At 41.6% G+C, this 20,111-nt stretch overlaps 1 protein-coding gene across 4 annotated transcripts in view; it reads left to right on the top strand.

The window, feature by feature from the left end:
* The window catches only part of CHRDL1 (chordin like 1), a 120,362-nt gene extending 101,783 nt beyond the window's left edge, over positions 1-18,579 (top strand). For 2 of the 4 annotated variants that reach the window (XM_075999113.1, XM_012750040.3), the window contains exons 8-12: positions 1,476-1,644; positions 5,110-5,304; positions 10,515-10,682; positions 13,152-13,241; positions 16,183-18,579. In XM_075999113.1, the coding sequence (XP_075855228.1) occupies positions 1,476-1,644; positions 5,110-5,304; positions 10,515-10,682; positions 13,152-13,241; positions 16,183-16,313 (753 nt within the window). In that variant the 3' untranslated portion in view covers positions 16,314-18,579. Of the gene's footprint in view, positions 1-1,475; positions 1,645-5,109; positions 5,320-10,514; positions 10,683-13,151; positions 13,242-16,182 lie in introns of all 4 variants that reach the window. The other 2 variants (XM_012750031.3, XM_012750023.3) reach the window with 1 other exon arrangement.
* The last annotated feature ends 1,532 nt before the right edge of the window (positions 18,580-20,111 follow it).

Here is a 20,111-nt window from a genome sequence, read left to right as displayed (position 1 = left end):
CCGCCAGTGCCCCCTTCCCACCAAGAGAGCAATAATACTTACCAAAGCTAAATTTACAACATGTATGTCTATAGCACATAACTTTAATCAATATTTTATGGGATGGTGGCATCAGAGGACCCCATAACTATCTTCCCAAGGTTTCCCATTGTTTCTATCACTGCATATAAGCATCTTCCTTTTTAATTGCCTGTGGGAGATTTTTTAATGGGTTCCCCTCCTTCACCCCTAACAATTGCCAATTGCCCCTAAAACACAATTAATGTTATTTGACTTTAAGCCTTAAGATTCTACTCTTCATTCGTTCTATTTTCTTCTACCTCCAAGCTATCTCAGCTCCTGGGAGAGGGGTGGGTAGCCCAATAGTGAGCTCATCATGTGTCTTGAGCCTTTGCTGAAGGAGCAATGGTGAGATTATATGTACTATATAGACTCTACGCTTTCCTTAGGGACCATAGTTTCATTCATTTGATAAATATTTTATAAGCACCTTCTAGATGCTAGGCACTGTTCCAGGCACTGGAGACATAACAGTGAATAAAACAAAGTCCTTGACTCTGTGGAGCTTACATTCTACTACTGTCATATACTGTCAAGTATTCTATCTATAAAATGTCTAGAGTATCTGTGCTGTGCTGTATGATCTTATACCATTGCCTGTGTTTTGAGTCTCTGTACATTTTATCAAGAGTATACTTGGTTCTCATCTTTTCCTCCTGTCTAGTTCACTCTACAAATGATCAGGGTTCAGTGCTTTGAAATACAGTTCTGATTACATTATTTCCCTACTTAAAAAAAAAAAATCCTCAAAGCCTTCCATATCCTCACCTCTATTGCTTACCAAATAAAGTCCTTACCCTTTAGCCTATCATTTAAAGTCCTCCATGATCTGGCTCCCACCCATTTTTGGAAAGTTATCCTTCAACTGTTCCCTTTTATGGACTCTGTGTTCTCTGCTACACCTTCTCAGCTTGGAAACCCCTGCCTGGACTATTGCATACAAACGCTGCCTATAAAAAGTCTACCCACCCTTTGTGGCCCAAGTCACAAACCCTCCCTAACTGGAAGCTCTCTTTTCCTCCTGATTTTCACAGTACTTTTTATTTCTCCTGTGGCCTCTGTTACATTCTGCCCTGTGTTGCAGACTACTGTCTTAACTATGAAACTCGAATGTGAGAGTCTTTGGAGCAGGAAGAACACTTTAGCCTTTTGAGTTGTTTTCTCCCCCAGGAGTTTGTCTACAAATCTAGTCTCATCTTCTAGAAGAAGAGAAAACATCTTTTAGAAAAAGAATTGCCAGAGCTGCTTTTACATTATCACATCCCTGTTTCTACTGGTGTAGGTGGGTGTGCAGCTAAGATCAGAGCTCATCACTATAAATCAAAATCATCAAATGGCTTCTAATATATATAACTGAATCTCCACCATCTCATTGGTAGACTTCTTAGACTGAATTTGTTCTTGTCATTTTGTAGAGACATTCTTACCACCGCTCTCACTATGATCCTCCACCAAGCCGACAGGCTGGAGGTCTGCCCCGGTTTCCTGGGGCCAGAAGTCACCGGGGAGCTCTTATGGATTCCCAGCAAGCATCAGGGACCATTGTGCAAATCGTCATCAATAACAAACACAAGCATGGACAAGGTAAGGGACATTCTCCTTTTATACACTTTTGCATTTTGACTTCAGGAGCCCTGGTCTTTAGAGGGCTGGAGGTAAGACAGGACCCTTTCTCCCACAAAAATCACATATTCACACATGGCTCACTTACCATCAAGTCTACAGAGTATGGACAAGTGACTCTAAGGGACTCTTAGGGCTTCCCTAAATGCAGCCAAAGGAGTATAGTGAAGGCCCCTTTGCTTGTGAAGCAGCCTCCAGCATTTTCTCAGTTGATCTTGGGAGTTGGAGGCTGTTTGGGAAAATTTCATGAGTCTTTAAGAGAGTGAGAGGTAGTTCATTTTCCCATAAGATACCAACATTCAAAGGCACTCAGTGCCAAAACACTTCTGAAACTCTTATCCATACATTAGAAATAGCAATTGTCAAACCTCACTGCACCCAAGATTCTCCTGGGGCTCTTGTTAAAAATATATATATTCCTGGCTCCACAATGAGGGGTTCCGGTTCAATGTGTAGCATATGAGATTGTCCCTAGAAATGAGTGATCCAGTGAGAAATGCAGAAACCACCTGGCTGAGCACCAGGAGGACTGATCAGGTTAACGCTGACATGCAGCCCATTCAGCCGACCAACTGGCTGCAGCAGGCACCTACAGACATCCTCAGCCCCCATTTCTTCCTGCACTGCATTATCTGACTTCTGCATCCCCCTCCCAGTAGCAGGGGTGCGGGGAGGAGAAATTCAACCAAACAATTGACCTCTTACTTTCTTAGGCGTCCTGTCAACCAGCTCTTCAGAGCAAGAGCTCAGCTGGTTCCTTTTTATGAAACCACAAACATGTTTTGTTTCCTTTAAAGGGAAAACAAATCAAAGGCAGTTCTCTGAATGGGTTAAAAGTAATAAATTATTAAACCAAATGATTGAATAATATGAGTGAAAAACAATCCGTTACAAAGAACTCCTACCATAAATCTCAACAAAGCTAGTCAAGCCAAAGCTAGTTGATCACATCTGTTCCTAGTTAGATGTAAATTTCAGATTACAGATAAAAAAGTAAATTGCTTTTGAAACTTACAGGCTTAAAAGAACATTCAAAATAAAACTCTTAATAAAAAATGGTGGCGTATTAGAAGAATTGGAAATATTTACTATCGATCTGCGTTTGATTTGAAATTTATTATTTTTAAGTTCCAAAGCATTCTGATACAAGTTTATGAAATGAGAAGGAGGAGTTAGGTAAAGATGCAGTTTGATTTTCAATACTAAATTGCCTCCAATAGATTCCATTTGCTCTAAAAGTATTTCAAAAGCCTTTTTAAAAAGTGTGGGAAAATGGACTTTGAAAATCCCAAATCCCATAATTTCCACAAGGCGTCTTTACATTCAGGGCAGAGGTTCATCCCTTGATTTTCTGTGTCCTACAAAAGTCCCAGCTGGTTTACATTTATTCATTTGCCCCCATTGATTTGGATGCAGCAGTTCACTTTTGACCTTTCCATTATAGTTCACTGGAGAATCGCTTGTCCCCACTCCCAACTCCTAACTCCCCAGCTGGATGATTCAAAATCATCTTGAGAATTTTTTGGTGGGCAGAGGCTGTGTTTGCCTCTAGAGAGTTGACCTCACCCTGTTCTACTGCACCGTGTGGGCTCTCACCCAGTCTGGACCGTTCCCTTAGTCCACATGTTTAGGGGTGAGGGAACCTAGCTATATAATGCTAGGAGTCCTGCCTGCTTATGATGTGGTCCTCTAAGATACATCTACTTGGTTCCTTGTTAGAATCAAAGAGGAGAAGTGATAGGACTCCACCATTTTGAACTTGAATCCAGCCTAAATGTTCTTGAGGCAGACCATGTACCCACTTAATCGCACTGTTTAGAAGAGAATGTCACTGTCTGGAGAAGAGAGATAAGAGGTGAGGGAAGGGGAGAGAACAACACATCTGACCTGTTTTGTGTGATCCTGTCTACAGCCCTGAACCTCACAGTTGAGGTGTCAAGTCTCTGTTCTGTCTCACTGTAAGATTGGGAGCCTCTCTGGTTTGGGTTCTTGAAAATCTTTACATGGATTGACCCATTAGAGTGCCCAGTATTCCAGCAGCCCTTGCAAAGGACAGAAAAAGTCAGCCAGGAATCATCTGTATTTCCTAATGTGACCCAGTGGACTCGATGAAAAAGAAGTAACCCAGTGATTCATCCTTCTGAGGCCATTGTCTTGCAGCCAAATCAGTCAGTTCCTAGAAACGCCCCAAGTGGGGCTTTCTCCCCCTCCCCCCAGCCCCGCCTGAAGTGATACAACCCACCCTAGAGATGTTGTTGATTGGGATGCTGACAGGTCTCCCTCGGTATGATGAGGTGATGGGAATAATGAGAAATACAGCCAGTCCCAGTGATGGCTTGAAATCTCCACAATGCTCCTGCACTCTCAAAAAGGAAGAGAACTCATTCTCAGACTCTCCATTGACAGCTCTTGCAGTTCTTATCCTGGAGCCTGGCTCCATGCCTTACAGTAGGAGCCAGGTATGTTTTGGGTTGATTTGCATGGAAGGATGTTCCTGTGGCCTCTTCCTTTTATAGGCCACTTGGCCTGTAGCCCAAATGCTCACTCCTTCAGGCCCCTCAGAAAACATGGAGCCGGTGACTTCACTTCCCACTCAACAAAGAATCAGACTGCCAAAAAATATCAGTGGAGCAGGCAGTGATTTCGCTGTAGCCAAATCTCTACAGCCACTCTAAGGAGGGATACTGAGGACATTGCCTGAAGATTAAAGGCATACAAGGCTATTGCCTCACAAGTTACCTAGAGTCATTGGTCCTTTCCCCCTCAATCTTGTCTTCTTTCCCACACCAGGAAGTAGGCCAGCACAACCAAGTTCCACATCCATATATGTTGGTAGATCAGACTCTTATAGCATTGACCATTTCTGAATGGATTTGCTTCAGGATCTGGAAGAAATTTGCCCTTTGGGAAGAGCAGTAGGTTTTGCATCTAGCCTTCCTAGAAAGCAAATATCTCTAGGAAATTTTCATGCCTGGTAACACATCAACTAGGGCCATACAAATCTTCCATGGAACTGCAGATATTAATACTACATTCTACTAGAGATTTCTTATCTGATGCCCAGGACAGATAGAATTCTGCTTCCATGCATTCCTTCATTCCTCTATTTGAAAAAATAATAGCTTCTTGGCCTTTTGGCTAAGATCAAGTGTAGTAAAAAAATATTTATGAACTGCCTACTATGTGTCAGGCCATTTGTGAGCATCCGGAGGTCGCTGCTAAAGAATCTGGGGAGCTGCTGACAGTAAAATGTGACTCAGGCTGTTTTTTGGTCACACAGACTGCTCTGTAAATGTATCTCCACGACCATGACAAGAACAAAGGATACTTGACATGTTAAGGAGTTCATATGGGGCTTGGATTTTCAGCATAGAGACCCATTTTAGCTCCTTAGCTTTTAGTTTTCATTTCTGTGTTCTCTTCCAGTGTGTGTTTCCAATGGAAAGACCTATTCCCATGGCGAGTCCTGGCACCCAAACCTCCGGGCATTTGGCATTGTGGAATGTGTGCTGTGCACTTGTAATGTCACCAAGCAAGAGTGTAAGAAAATCCACTGCCCCAATCGATACCCCTGCAAGTATCCTCAGAAAATAGATGGGAAGTGCTGCAAGGTGTGTCCAGGTAAAAAGGCAAAAGGTGCGTTGGTTGGAGGCTCTGCCTTTGGTTGACTGAAATCCCCACATAGTCCTTCTCAACTTTTTTTGAGCATCAGAAACACAATCAATCTGTCACATAATTATAATAATACTTCTAATAATAATAAACTTCATTCTGTCCTCTCTTGAAAGACTGAAAAGATGGTTGCTTGGAAGAAATTTACTACTCAGAAGTATACTAGGAATTTGCTTATGTCTACCAATACTTACCATGAGCCCTAAGTGCTGAACTTATCTGTGCTTTTCTGAATAGTAGAGAATTTAGGTTATCATGATTATTAGGAAGAACAGTAGCTCCTTTCATTTACATTACCATTTAACTCATCAAAGCACAATCACATCCATTATGATTTTGAGACAAGGTGAGAGTCATAGTCAAAGAGACTGGGTTCTGGTCCAAATCTAAGTTGTTGCATGACTTAGAAATGTGCCATATCTACTCTGGGCTTCATCAGCCTTATTTGTACAATGAAAAGTTTGAAACAATTGATCTCTAAGCTCCCTTCTACACTAAAATCCTTTGATTATATTGTTAGTTCTCTTTTCAAGATAAGAAAACTGAAGTGCATAAAGTGACTTGCCCAGAGTGATGCAACTAATTGATAATAAAACCAAGGCCTAGAACCCAGGTCACTTCCAGTCTATTTTCTTTTCTAGGCCAGTACAAAATGCTGACTGATTTAAAAAGGCAAATTAATTATTTAAATGGTGGTTTTAAAACATGAGCTACATAAAAATATAGTTCATAGTATTGGAGTTGACAGAGGATATTTATTGAGGATTTTCATGTAGACCAATGGTTCCCAAACTTGCTTCTATAACTACCTGTGTTCCATCCCCAGAGATTATGATTTAATTGATTTGACATGTGGTCTGGGCGTTGGAGTTTTTTAAAAGATCCCCAGGTGATATTAATGTGCAGAAAAGTTTGGGAACCACTACTGTAGGCCTGGGTGTTTATGGTCTTGCTACTCCAAGTGTGGTTCATGGACCAACAACACCTAGAGCTAGTTAAAAATGCTGACTCTCGAGCCCCTGCCCCCAACCTTCTGCATCAGAATCTGCATTTCAACAAGATCCACAGGTGAATCTAATGCACATTAAAGTTTGAGAAACACTAATTTATGGCACAAACAAAATCTTCCTCAGCGTGACAACCCCATCTCCCAGAGTAAACAAAGGGCAGGGTGTGGATGGGAAGGACAGGAGCCATCTGATATGGAGTCAAGAACTGGGGCATTAAAATTTATGAGGAAATGTATTAATTACAGGTAGGGAGAGAGCATATTCTAAGAATGATATGGACATTGGGGCCACCCAGCCATGATGATCTATTATGACTTTCAAGTCTGTGATCTCACTGAATCCCCAAATCTCTTAGTGTCACTTAGTGGCAGTTCTACCAACACAATATTCTCTTCTGTCAAGGGTCTAATACCTATAATTTAAAAAGTAATGCAACAAGATTATTTCAGACAAAAACTAATAGTTGACTAAACTATCCATTCTGACCTGAATCTTAGACCTTCAGACCAAATCCCATTTCATTGTGTGCTTAGCATTTTATTGATAGAAGCAATCAAATACAAAGTGAAACAATCAAAAAGTTGTGAGAGCAGGACACACAACAGGCATTGCTTTTTAAATAATTGCCCTCTCAGGTTGGTAATGTTTATTAAAACATTTAGCTAAATAATTCCACTCTTAAGAATCCTAATATAGTAATGAGAGACATATACAAAGATATACAAACAAGGATTTTTGCCACAACATTGTTTACAATAATGAAAAATTGGAAACAATCTGAAAATCTACCAATATGGGAATGGTTAAATAAATTATGGTATATCCGTACTGTGAAGTATTAATACAGCCATTAAAAATCATTAAAATCACCAAGATTTAATGGCACAGAAAGATATTTCCAATATACTTGTTAAGTAAAAAGAGCAAGCTAAAAATACATGTATATTATGATCCCACTTTTTGTTTTAAAAAAGAAAATGCTTATATATGCTAAGACCAAAGGAAAAAAAAAGACAAGACTAGAAGGGCATATGGCAGAATATTAACAGTGACCATATTTGGAAAACTGATTATAGGTAATTTTTATTTTTTTTTTGTTTATTTGTATTTTCTAAATTTTCAGTAGTAAACATGTATTAATTTTGTAAATAGAAAAAATAATAAAAGTTATCATTTAGAAAACTGCCCTCCAGCATCCCAATTGGCAATATGTTGAAGAGTCTGATTGACTAAACCAGTTTCTCTGGAAGAGCTACTTTATCTGCTTTCCTGTCCTGCTCCAGTGTAGTGAGATAGATTTATTGAGCAGCATGAAAGGAAAGAACTTCTGTCCCATTCTGTGCATCTGTTTCTCAGTGGGCCAGACATGGGTTTCTGCATGTTGAACCACTCCTGCTAGTCACATTGCCTAAGAGGCATTATCCACATAGCCCAGGGTACTCAGCAACTGCAGAGCATCAGGGAGTATGTACTCGTTCATGCATTCCATCGGGAAATATGTATTAAATGCCTACTGTGTGCAAGACACTGTTACAGACACTGAGGACAGAGAGATGAACAAGACAGACAAAGGCTACTTGTTGGCATAGTCTTTGTATTCTAGTGGAGAAGAAAGACAGTGAACCCAAATCAATAAGGTAATTTTAGATTGTGATGGGTACTGTAAGGAAAACCCAAACAGGATCAAGAGATAGTGAAGTGAGTAGGGAGGCAGCAGGAAGAACTTTCAAAAGAATGGTCAGGGAAGCCTTCTGTGAAGAAGTGATATTTGAGCAGAGTCCTGAATGACGTAAAGGGATGAGAAATGGGATGATCATGATATCACCGGCCTCTTAAAAAAATGACAAATGACACAGAGGAAAAGGAACAAGGGAGTGAGGAGGGAAGAAGATAGAAGCAAAAAAGAACAGTAAATTCAGTTGTGTTGATAGGAAAAAAGAGATAAATCAAATGCACTAACAGTACAGCCAAAAGTTTCATTGTAACAAATGATTACAGGCTCCTACAGTAGCAAATGAGGGCCAAAATAAAGGATGTGAGTTTTGCCTCTCTGTCTTCCTTTGCCCTGATAGAGGCTGGCCTTGTCTTGCATATCAGTGGCCACCTACTGGCTTCCACTTCCTAAAAGTTCCCTAGCTCACATCTCACCCACTACATCACCCCAATACCTAGAATTCCTATAATTACACTCCTTTTGGGTTATGGTATAAAATCCCCTGTTAAGACTTAAACGTTTCCTGGGCTGGAATAATACATCTTCGTCAGTCATCACTACTTCCATAAGGAATGGTTTCTCAATTTCTTAGTTTTGGAGGGCTCAGGACAGGAGTGTTCTCATGGAAAGTGGAAATGACCAGAAATGACTTCAAGCGTGGCATGCTTCCCCAAAAGAAAATGAGAGTATGTGAACGTGGAGTGATTAGAAAGCACCTTGAGGTGGAGAGTGTGGAAAGTGGAGGATGTTGCCAAGTAGGTAGTTCTAAAGATAAACTTTGCTTTTTTTAGTATTTTCAAGTGCCAGCCAAGGTTGAGTCAAAATAGGGTTTTGTTTGTAGACCCCTCTGGTCTAGTAAATTAAGTTCTTGGAGGGGAGGGGGTGGTGGAGCAGGATGACTCTTCAGGCTACTGGAAGACCTTTTAGCATATTATATACTGCCAGTGCCATCATAGATTTCATAAGTTGGTTATAGCTGTGACCAATATTAAGCTGGTGAGCTGAGTTTAACTAGTGGACTCAGCTCTCATTCTAAAAGCGATAATTGAATACATAGAATTCCCTGTACACTCAGTGACCTCCTGGCCTCCACCCATTTGAAAAGTGCTAGTACACAACCCCATAATTATCTAACATCGCCCAAAAGACTGGCTCACTGAATAATTAAATAGCTAAAAAAGAAGGACAAAAGGAGAAAAGAAGCTTAATTCTAGGATAATCCACAATTTGAGTAATCCAATCTGGAATCATCAAGAGAAGATTCTGGTTTTGTCCTTACAGTGCCAAATGGTGATGGGGGTGGAAAAGCTAATCAGGTCAGCAAGAGACATTCAATAGCAATTTGATTACAACTTCTATTCCAAATGTGTCTGATTGGCTAACAGTGAGTCTCCCTAATTACAGATCCAAAGCACTCAACACTCAACGGTTTTATCCACAACGATTCAGATACTCTTACAGATGGCTTCTGCACATATTCAAAGTTTTCAGGGTGTCCAAGGCTTCTCTTTGTTGTTCCTGATTTGAATGTGCACTTTAAATATGCAGCTGAAGAGAGTGCTGATTACAAGGCCAACAAAGAAACTTAACTCACTGATAACCAAGGAGAAGCTTTTTTTTTTTTTTTTTTTTTTTTTTTAGTAGAGGGCTAAGGAAAGGGGAGACTGGAGCAGAATGGGGAGTATTAGGGGGCTGGTACCTTTGTGCCTGGGAGCTGAAATTCCCCAGTTTAGTTTACACATTAAATGATCCATAGTTGAGGGATTTAACCAGTTTTTTGTGTCTCCCAACCGTTCATTTGGCATTGCATACATATGACTAATCTGACATCTAGGTTTTGGCACTGGTGTTGATCCAGCATTATCGTTCCCCTTACAAACAAATCAAAGAGCATTCAGAAATGTCAAGCCAATTTGGATAGATCCTTTGGGCAAGTATATGCACATAAATGAGTGTCATAAATGTTTTCTAAGTATACCTAAATGATGTCAGGGAAGTTAACTAAGGCCTTTTGTCAGCCCATTCCCTGGGCCTCTCTTGGCAACACTGGGTTGGACAGAACATGATCCTGACCCATTATGGAAACTCCTATGTTCCCTTAAGTGCCTAAGAGATTTATACCTGGCCACATTTTTCCTCCTCATGAAAGTCAACTTCTCAGTGATGGTGGTAGGGGGCCAGTGTTCTACAAGACTATGGATTCTGTCAACGCATGGACTTTAATCAACAGTTATATGCTCCTTTGTGATTCAGTGGCATTTACAGGGGCAACCTAAGCTGAGCTAATGAAATAGGAGTGGAATTTCTGTCTCTGGAGGAATATTCTTGTTAATTGTCCACTTTTGATAATTATAAACAGCGAGATTGATAAGTGCAGAAGTTCACTTCTGATTTTAGAAAATCATGACAAAACTCTACTTGCTTCCTGATTCCAGAAGAACTTCCAGGCCAAAGCTTTGACAGCAAAGGCTACTTTTGTGGAGAAGAAACGATGCCTGTGTATGAGTCTGTGTTCATGGAGGATGGAGAAACTACCAGAAAAATAGCACTGGAGACTGAAAGACCACCTCAGGTAGAAGTCCATGTTTGGACCATTCGAAAGGGTAAGCAAGACAGCATTCATTTATTGTCATTTGTGAGGGGGACATAGAGAAGGAAAGTAAGATTCACCTTAATTTTGCTTCAACCTGTTCCTCTGGGTCAGAGTTTCCCTGATGACTTAGAAACTGACAATGTCTAGCACAGTTGGCATTATGGCCTTTCAAATTTAACCATGGACTACGCTAAAGATTAAGTATTGACTCTTGGGGTTCCCAAGATTGTCTTTCTCACACCACCTAAAGCTGGATAAGTGATTCTCAACCCTGGCTACATATCAAGAGTCATCAGGGAGAGTTTTTTGTTTGTTTGTTTGTTTGTTTTTAAAATACCAAATGTCTAGGCCCTACCCCCAGAGATTCTGATTAGGTGGTCTGAGGTGGGGCCTGAGCATCAGTTTTTTTTTTTCTTAAACCTCCACAGATGATTCTAATGTGTGGCCATAGTTGCAAACTACCAAACTTTAGTCTACCATTCTTTCCAATACAAAGCTCGACAAACATGAAGACCCATTCATTCACTGCAAGGCTGAGTTCCTAGAATTGTGCTGTCTATTCTAGGGTAAGACAAATTTAAAACATCATCCCTGTCCTCAGGAAGATTACAGTAGTCTCACTGAAGAAACCACCCCAGTCATGATGTCCAATTCCTTTTCTGATTGCTCAGTGACTGCTACCGTAAGCCACATTCTGTTCATTGTGATCCTACAGCTATTCTAAGGATTCTATAGGTTTATGATTAGTGCTGATCTAGTCTGGTTGGTTTTCTAGGAATCCAAAAGTGGAGGTGATATTTCAGATGGAAAATATTAAACATCTTTTTGCTACTGGCTCCCACATCAGGCTCGAGAGTATACAAACTTTAGTGTGCTTCAGCATCACTCAAGGAGCTGGTTTAAAATGCAGATACCTGGACCCATCCCAGAGATTCAAATTCAGTAGGCCTTGGGTAGGGTCTAAACATTTGCATGGTTAACAAATAGCCAGGTTATTTTAATGCAGGTAGTACTTTGGACCATAGCTTGAGAACCACTGCTCTAGTATTTACAGGGCTTTTTTTCTCTCCCTTTTTACCACAGCCTTTCTTTCTCTAAAGAATGAGTTCTTCCCTACTGCTTAATAAAAGATGCTTGAACATACATGTTTCTCGTCTATGCTTATTTTTGCTTCTATACCTAGGAGTGTTTATTTTTCATCTCTGACTCCCTAGATCATCCCTAATGTGTCACCTAGGACTAGGCACAGGTCTGTTGGCTTCCCCAGCAGGGGGCCCACTATCCGGCACCTGACATCTTTCACTCCACAGAGGTGTGTGGATGGTTTTCAACTTGCTAGTGTATCATGTAAATATCATTTTGTTCACAGTGCTGGATTATCAAGATCTGTGCTTGATGGGCAGAGAAAAACCCAGGCTTCATCTACTTTGCCCCCATCTAAATAGATGACCACTTGAATATTATTTAAGTGGGCTGTAACACGTTGGTCCTTAACTACAAGGCAGTCTGCAGTTGTTTACCTGTTATTGTGATAAAAGCTATTCAGACAAGGTTGAGACTGTGGGGGCTGCTTTATTTTAACTCTCCCCATTTTTTTTTTTTTTTTGAGACAGAGTCTCGCTTTGTTGTCCAGGCTAGAGTGAGTGCCGTGGCGTCAGCCTAGCTCACAGCAACCTCAAACTCCTGGGCTCAAGCGATCCTTCTGCCTCAGCCTCCCGAGTAGCTGGGACTACAGGCATGTGCCACCATGCCCGGCTAATTTTTTTTTTATATATATATATCAGTTGGCCAATTAATTTCTTTCTATTTATAGTAGAGACGGGGTCTCGCTCTTGCTCAGGCTGGTTTTGAACTCCTGACCTTGAGCAATCCGCCCGCCTCGGCCTCCCAGAGAGCTAGGATTACAGGCGTGAGCCACCGCGCCCGGCCACTCTCCCCATTTTTAAATAAGGGAAGTATAAAGGAGCTGTGATTATTTCCCAAAGGAAAATATGCTTTTTAGTGAGTTCAGGAACAGGGGTGGCTTCTCCATTTGCATAAACAACCTGCCTGCAGTCCTACTGCTGGCTGTCACTCCTTAGCCAGGAGGGCAGTCCAGTGGCTCAGCAGGGACATAGTCTACATAGATTTGGGGCCAGGGCAGAATTTCTAATACTGCCTTTGGCTGCAGAAGCTCCAACCAGCACCCACGCTTGATTCCATGTGGCTTTCCCTAGGAGGGGGTCCCACGGTGAGCAGCACTATCTCCCTTATCTCCATCTCCTGGAGAAGCCAGGGGGAGTCCAGTGAGCCAAGGAAACAAATGGAGTCAATTATAACCCTTGAGCCATCCAAGTTCTTGGTTAAGCACATTACACAGCCCAGCTCGATACTCCTAAGCCCTAGTAATGAGATGATATGCTCAGCCCAAGCAGAAAAAGGGGTTGGTGTTTCCAGATAGAGCCTCTGACCACCTGCCCCACTTTTTGCTTGGCCCCAGGCATTCTCCAGCACTTCCATATTGAGAAGATCTCCAAGAGGATGTTTGAGGAGCTTCATCACTTCAAGCTGGTGACCAGGACAACCCTGAGTAAGTGATATCTCTCCTTACCCCTCTTTGGAAAACACATGCAGTTTCCCAGGTAGCATAGCCATAACTAAAGCCCCTCTGCATTCTCAGTGAACATTAGCAATGCTCAGTATCAACAGTAGAGGATGTTCTGTCTCTCTTCTGGGTGACTTGGTCAAAGGGGTGTCTGAATGTGATCTGAAAAGCTTGGACATGGTGAATACAAACACAAATGTAGTCTGAGCATAAGCTGCCTTAGGTAAAGGCTTCCTGAATGTCTTTAATGAAACTGCTAAGCCCAGACTCTCAAGAAGGTTCGAGAAGTTCACAAGATTCCACATCTGGTCTATTTATGGAGACTTACATCTGGAAGGCTATGTCCTCTGGTGGCAGGGATGAGAGACAGAGAGAAAATGAATGCATATCAATTCCCATATTGTATCAGAGCTCTTTGACTCTTTGGGAATGGGCCCTGGGTGGCAATGTTTCTTTAAAACATTCAGGCACTCAAGAATACTTGCAGCTCTCCCACTTTCTACACTAGATGGAGCCTGGGGACTAGATACAGCTAGGCACTGGGGGGTGGGGAGCACTTCTAGTGGAATAAAAGGCACACAATTTCTATCCACAGGGAATTCTAATGGGCGAGACAGAACATGAAAATGTCTTCCGTATGACTTAGTATAGTTCTGAGATGTTAAATAACTAAGTGCTCAGGGGAATCTGCAAAGAACAATGAGATGAGAGCCAGGTGGGCTTAGTCGGGGAAGGCTTCGGGGAGGAGGTGTGTTTTGAAAGAGAAGGGTGTGACTGGGCAACAGGTCAGGAAATCAGTCCAGGAAGAGGGTGCAGCCTAAGAGAAGACTCAGACAGGAGCAAACAAGAAATGTGGGTGGGGGTGAGGAATGATCACAAAGGCCACAGAGGGTGCACTGAAAGATGAGAAGAGTTTAGAGGCAAGAAGTAGTCAGAGGGCCTGGAAGAAGCCAGTAAAAAGTTCAGATGTAAGGCAAGTAGCATTGGGAATTGCTGCAAACTTACCAACAGCATAGCAATGTCAAAGTGGTGCTTTGGAAAGATGTCTCTGGGCTGTCAGATGGATTCCTTAAGCACATACTTTCATAAAGCCAGATTATGAAGAGCCCAATTTGCCATGCTAAGAAGCTGGACTTGATCTCCAGGCCAGAGAACCCCAGTGGAGAATTTTAAGCAAGTGAGTAGTACATTCAGATCTGTTTTTAAGAAAGAGGTCCTTGCTGTGTGGAGTGAAAGATAGACTCCTAGTGAGAGGGTTGGTGATAGTCTGAATTAGGAAGTGATTATAGTATATTAAATCGTTGAGACAGGGGAGGAGAGGTCACTGTGAGACATTTGTGAGGTTAAATCAACAAGATCAGTAGCAAAAAGAGAAATGAGTTTGGAATGACTCCAATATTAACAACTTTATAGTCTGGGTAAATAGTAATGCCATTCACTAATGGAGGAAACTCTGAAGAATAAGTAGGTATTGGTAGAAAAGAGTTTCACTTGGAACATGTTTAGATTAAGATGCTTAAAGGCCATCTGAGCAGAGTTATCCAGTAGGCAGGTGGAAAGTCGATGAGGTCAACTGTTTTATCTTCTGCAGGACTAATAGAAAAGAAACTGCACGGTATGAGAATTTAAATGGAGGACTTGGGGGTCCTTATACACCAGTAAGGAACTAAGGAGGCAAAGTCTAGGATCCCAGGATCAATGATGTGACTTTTGAAATGACATCTTTTGGTCCTACTGTGAACAAGGCACTGTGCCAGGCTCCAGGGGACTTGAAAGAGGATCATTGCATATTCTGTGCCCATAGCAGGATTTCAGGAGTATAATGAAGTAGATGGTGTGTGCTTCAAACTGTGTGCAGCTGAAGGAAGTGGGTAATGATATGATCCTGCAGGGTCACCTGGAAATAAAGAAGAACAGGCCTGACTCCTATATACAATGTGCCAAGCAGAGCCTGGTATATGATAGGGCTTCAGTCAAAGCTGGTTCCTTGCCCAAGCCCTCTTCTTCTTTTTCCATCTATCTTCCCACTGAGTCAAAGAGAATAGAGAAAAGGGAGAAATCCAAGGGGAAAGGGTGCAGAGAAATCGAGTCCATAAGGAAGTGGGGGGGTTATGTTTTCATGTGGCTAGGGAAAGAAAAGAGGTTCAAAACAGGTGTTAGGTTAAGAAGAGTTTATTTACCTTGGACTAGGAGTTCCTTGGGTTCCTGCACCATGAGTGCAGAAATAAAAAGAAGACTGAAGAGGATATCCAGAGTGGGCAGAGATAACAGGGAATGGAAGGCGTACAGCCAAGTTCACCCAAAGTAGAAAGGAATTCCATGGGCTACATGAGAATGGAATACTATAAGAAGCCATGAGAGGGTTGCTAAGGGAGTGTAAGGACAGCATGTGGACATAAGAGAAAGCAAAGGTGAGAAGTTTTGACAAAGGGTAGCAGGAATAGGGAAAAGAGCGGTAAATAATCAAGTAACCCAAACCAATATTCAGGGCCCCTAAGAGTGAGCAAAGCCCCAGTAATGTAGTGCATACTCTTTTTCAAAGTGCCTTTTTTGACCTGGTGCCAAGTAAGCCTCCAAAATAGCTAACAAACAGATAGCTTAGTAGAGCATTTTGCAGATGCTAAATATACTGTAAAAATGTCAAGAATAATACTTAGGTTTTACTCTTGAGGAGGTAGTTATGTATTATTCTTGGGATTCTTACAAATGCTATGTGTTGAAATGAAAACTTTGTGGCCCATTTTCCATATCTGGCCCCAGAAAAGTGTTTTGGGGACTATTTTGCTAAAACGACCTAACTTTTGTATTTCAAATCCCCTGGTGGGTCCATGAATAAGTGGTAAGGATGGAGGGGATATTGGTTCTGTTTCTATTTTGCTCTTGTCTCCTCTTACACTCTCCTCGCCACTTTTTGTTTGCCTTTTAGGCCAGTGGAAGATATTCACCGAAGGAGAAGCTCAGATCAGCCAGATGTGTTCAAGTCGTGTGTGCAGAACAGAGCTTGAAGATTTGGTCAAGGTTTTGTACCTGGAGAGATCTGAAAAGGGCCACTGTTAGGCGAGACATACAGTGTTGGATAGGGTAAAGCAAAAAAAAAAACTCAAGCTGCAGCTGGACTGCAAGCTTATTTTGCTTAAGTCAACAATGCCCTAAAACCCCAAACTCAAATGCAGTCAATTATTCACGCCATGCACAGCATAACTTGCTCGTTTATGTGGAGTGGTGTGTCAGCCCTCGAACATCTCCTCCAAAGACACTAAAAAAGTCTTGAATTATTTGTGGGAGGAGGAGGGATAGAACACCACAGCACTGCTCTAGTTTCTTAGAGAATCACATTTCTTTACAGGTTAAAGACAAACAAAAACCCCAGGGCTTCTATTTAGAAAGTTACTCAAACGAAAGAAAGAGAAGGGAATTGCTTAGTAGGAGTTCTGGAGTATAGAGCAATTATTTGTATGAAATTATACCCTTTGAATTTAGAATATCTTGTGTTTTTTAAAAAAATTAATTCCCCATCCTCATACACACACATACACATGCACATCCCTACATCCATTAAACTACAGCCTCCATTCTGAGGCAAAGCTAGTCTAGACTCTCCCATATTTTCCCTTGCTTGGCTCCTAAGTAGCTTGGAGATTGTTAGTGTTAGTGCCCAGGAGAATAAATAAATTGTAAGCAGAATGCTCTGCCCTTAGGTCTCTGATATGGCTGTTGAAGTCACCAAATACAATGGCAGAGTGAAGAATAAGAACACTATTTCATGGCTTCATTCACTTTGAAGTGGTTAATGACTTGTCCCTAATGATACCAATTCTCTTTTCTCCCTGAACCTGTGGGTCCTACAGAAAGAAATTAGAATTAAGTAAAATTTTCAGAAACTGAATCCATAAAAGACAAAATAATTACTGAAGAAAGGAGTTGATAGAAGTCACAAAGGCCATCTTTTTGTTTTCACATCAATAAAAGTCAACAATTAATAGATCAATACTCACTAATTTTCTTGAGGCCACAATTGTCTAGCCAGAAAACTTAGGTTAAATTTTTAAATTGTAGAAGCTTCTTAAAGGGGTATTTTTCCTTCTTCTCCAATTATAGGAGTTGATTTTTTTTGTTCACAAAGTGGGTTTGGTCTTCACAAGCTTCTGTGGTGTGTTAAGAGAGTTATTATTCATTTTGGGGAAGCTGGGAATTCTAATGAATATATTTATCCTTAACATTTCTATCATCCTGGCTTTATCCATCAAACATGCACTTAATCATAGATTCTAGAGAAGGCCGCTCCTAAAATGTCTACTTGTAGCCCAATACCAGAGCATGAATTATCCATTCTGAGGTCTGGCTTTAGAAATTGTCTCTGTGGGAAAACTTCACAAACAAGGATCTCAAGCCAGCCTTCTAGATTTGTTTTTCCCTCTGAGGGGCATGAATGAACTCTAGTGAGTACTTAAAGGTATTAAGGACCCAGAAATCCCATATTTCCTGCTCCATGACTATAAGTGAGAGAACTCTTTTTTCCTAGAGTATTTGAAACTGATAGGGAAAAATAGCCAGTCTTTATGGCAACCTGGCATAAAGGAGTTGGTTCTCATAAAAGAGACACAAGGGCCTTGTGGTCAGGACTTCATGGGACAAGCCTCTCACCGGCCCATCACACACATTCTCCTCAGAAGAGGGAGGTAGGACATCCTGGACTGAAATGTCAGAGAACATTATTGTGTGTGTAGAGGGGGAGGGTTAAGCAGCTGCTGCCTCCCTCCCAGAGGTGGCAGTATTTCCATAGTGTGGAGACCAGTAACGGGCCCGTGAAGCAAAGCGGTGATTCCCCTTCCTGATGATTCACCCCAAAGCCTTCCCACCCAGGTGTTCTCTGAAAGCGCAGCCATAAGGGAACACCCAGAGAGCTTCCCTAGATAGACTTCTGCCTCCAGGTGCTGGGACACACCTTTCCAAAGTGCTGTGAGAAGCAGGAGCCAGGGAGCTGTGTTAAGTCAGCGTAGCAAACCTCCAGTGTTTGGTGTTGTGTAGAGAGTAGGACATAGGGAAAAGAGGCCAAGCCGCCTGTAGTTAATAAAGAAGAATGGATTTGGTTCTTCTTGTGTATTTATTTGTATCATAAACACTTGGAACAACAAAGACCATAAGCACCATTTAGCAGTCGTAGCCATTTTCTAGTTAACTCATGTAAACAAGTTAAGAGTAACATAACAGTATTACCCTTTCACTCTTCTCACAGGACATGTACCTCAATATGGTACTTATTTATGTAGTCACTATATTTCTGGGTTTTTAAATTAATAAAAAAGTTAATTTTGAAAAATCATCTGCAGTCATGTCATGTAAGTGATTGACTCTCTGGCCAATAGTGACCTTGGACTGGGTAATGTGATGGGTGGGCCTGGTACTTTCACACTCACCTTGCCATCCCTCTCCTACTATAGCATAGTAGTTAAGAATGTGAACTTTGCAGTCAGACTACCTGAATCTTTAAACCTAGCTCTGCACTTAGCAACTATGTTTGTGAGCCTTTCCAACTACAAAATGGGATAGTAGGAGCACTATTTGCCTTTGCCTGCAACCTTGTAGTGAGGTTTAACTTAGTCAGTGCTTGTAAAGCGATTAAAATGGTGTGTGGAGCATAGTGAGACTTTGTTTATGACCATGGATGTTGCAGGATGGCATGGCACTGAAATTGGCCATTGATTTCTGGACTCCCTTTGGGTGAAGATACTTAAGATAGTGAGTACAGAAGGCCACTGACTTAGGTTTCAAGGGGGCCTCAGTTTTGGCCTGCTGCTCACAACTTTTTTATACAAAAATTTGTGTGGGGATCAGAGTAAGAGTCCTGTTACACATATTGATCCAAACTAAATTCCCCCAGACTTCCCATAGCAGTTAAATTTGTGCTATCACAGAAGCCAAAATATGAGAGTGCTTCAAGAGAGAGTAGTCAAATGTGTCAGGTCCTGCTGACATGTCAAACGATGTAAAAACAGAACAGCATGCAGTGGTGTTGGTACCACAGAAGAAGAGAAGTGTTGGTGGAGTGGTTGGAACTGAGGCCAGACTGGAGTGGATTATAAGAAGTGAGTGGGGAGATGAGGAATTAGTGGTTAAAGACCAGTCCTTGGAGAAGTCCTACTGCAGGGAATGGAGAGATATGGTGAAGGGAGTAGCTGGAGGAAGATATGAGGTCAAAGGAAAGCTTTTTTGTCTTAAATATGGGAGCTATTCAGCCAGATGTGAATGATGAAGGGAGGGATCCTACAAAAAGGAAAATATTGAAAATAATGAGGAAAGGAGGTCACCTTGTGGTATGAGGTGTGTGAAAAGCCATGCCTCCATGCTGTGCCCCTGGAACTCACAATTCTTGACCCACATCCGGGATGGAATTTTGGACTATGGTTGTCAACCTCTTATGTTGAGCTGCAACTAGTTCCCCTAATCACTGTTAGTTTGGCTCCCCCTTTATATCCAGCATACTTTCTTCTGGGATGGTGGGCTGTAAATCCCAGTATTGCTCCACCTCCATTGAGGGAACTGCAAATAACTCAAACCAAACACCTTGGTTCCATCTTACACTCTTCCTTTCTCTGATCAGCCACATCCAAATTTCACCCAGTCCTGTCAATTTGCTCTCCCGAATGTAGATGACATTTATAGGCTTTTGCTCTTAATCTCTCTTTGCAGGATCTTTTCCTCCCTGTTGTCTCTACCCACCTGCCCCACTATGGTTCCTGGGAAGCACCAAAGATCATCCTCATATGGGCTCAAGGAGAAGTCCTGTCTGCTACCACATGTTACCCACCCTTTTATTCCTTTCTTGCCTTGATCCTTGAAGGATATCAGTATATG

Source organism: Microcebus murinus, chromosome X (assembly GCF_040939455.1).
Source record: "Microcebus murinus isolate Inina chromosome X, M.murinus_Inina_mat1.0, whole genome shotgun sequence".
Taxonomy (NCBI): Eukaryota; Metazoa; Chordata; class Mammalia; order Primates; family Cheirogaleidae; genus Microcebus; species Microcebus murinus.
The sequence above is the reverse complement of the archived record's forward strand: the minus strand, read 5'-3'. Positions and strand labels throughout refer to the sequence as shown.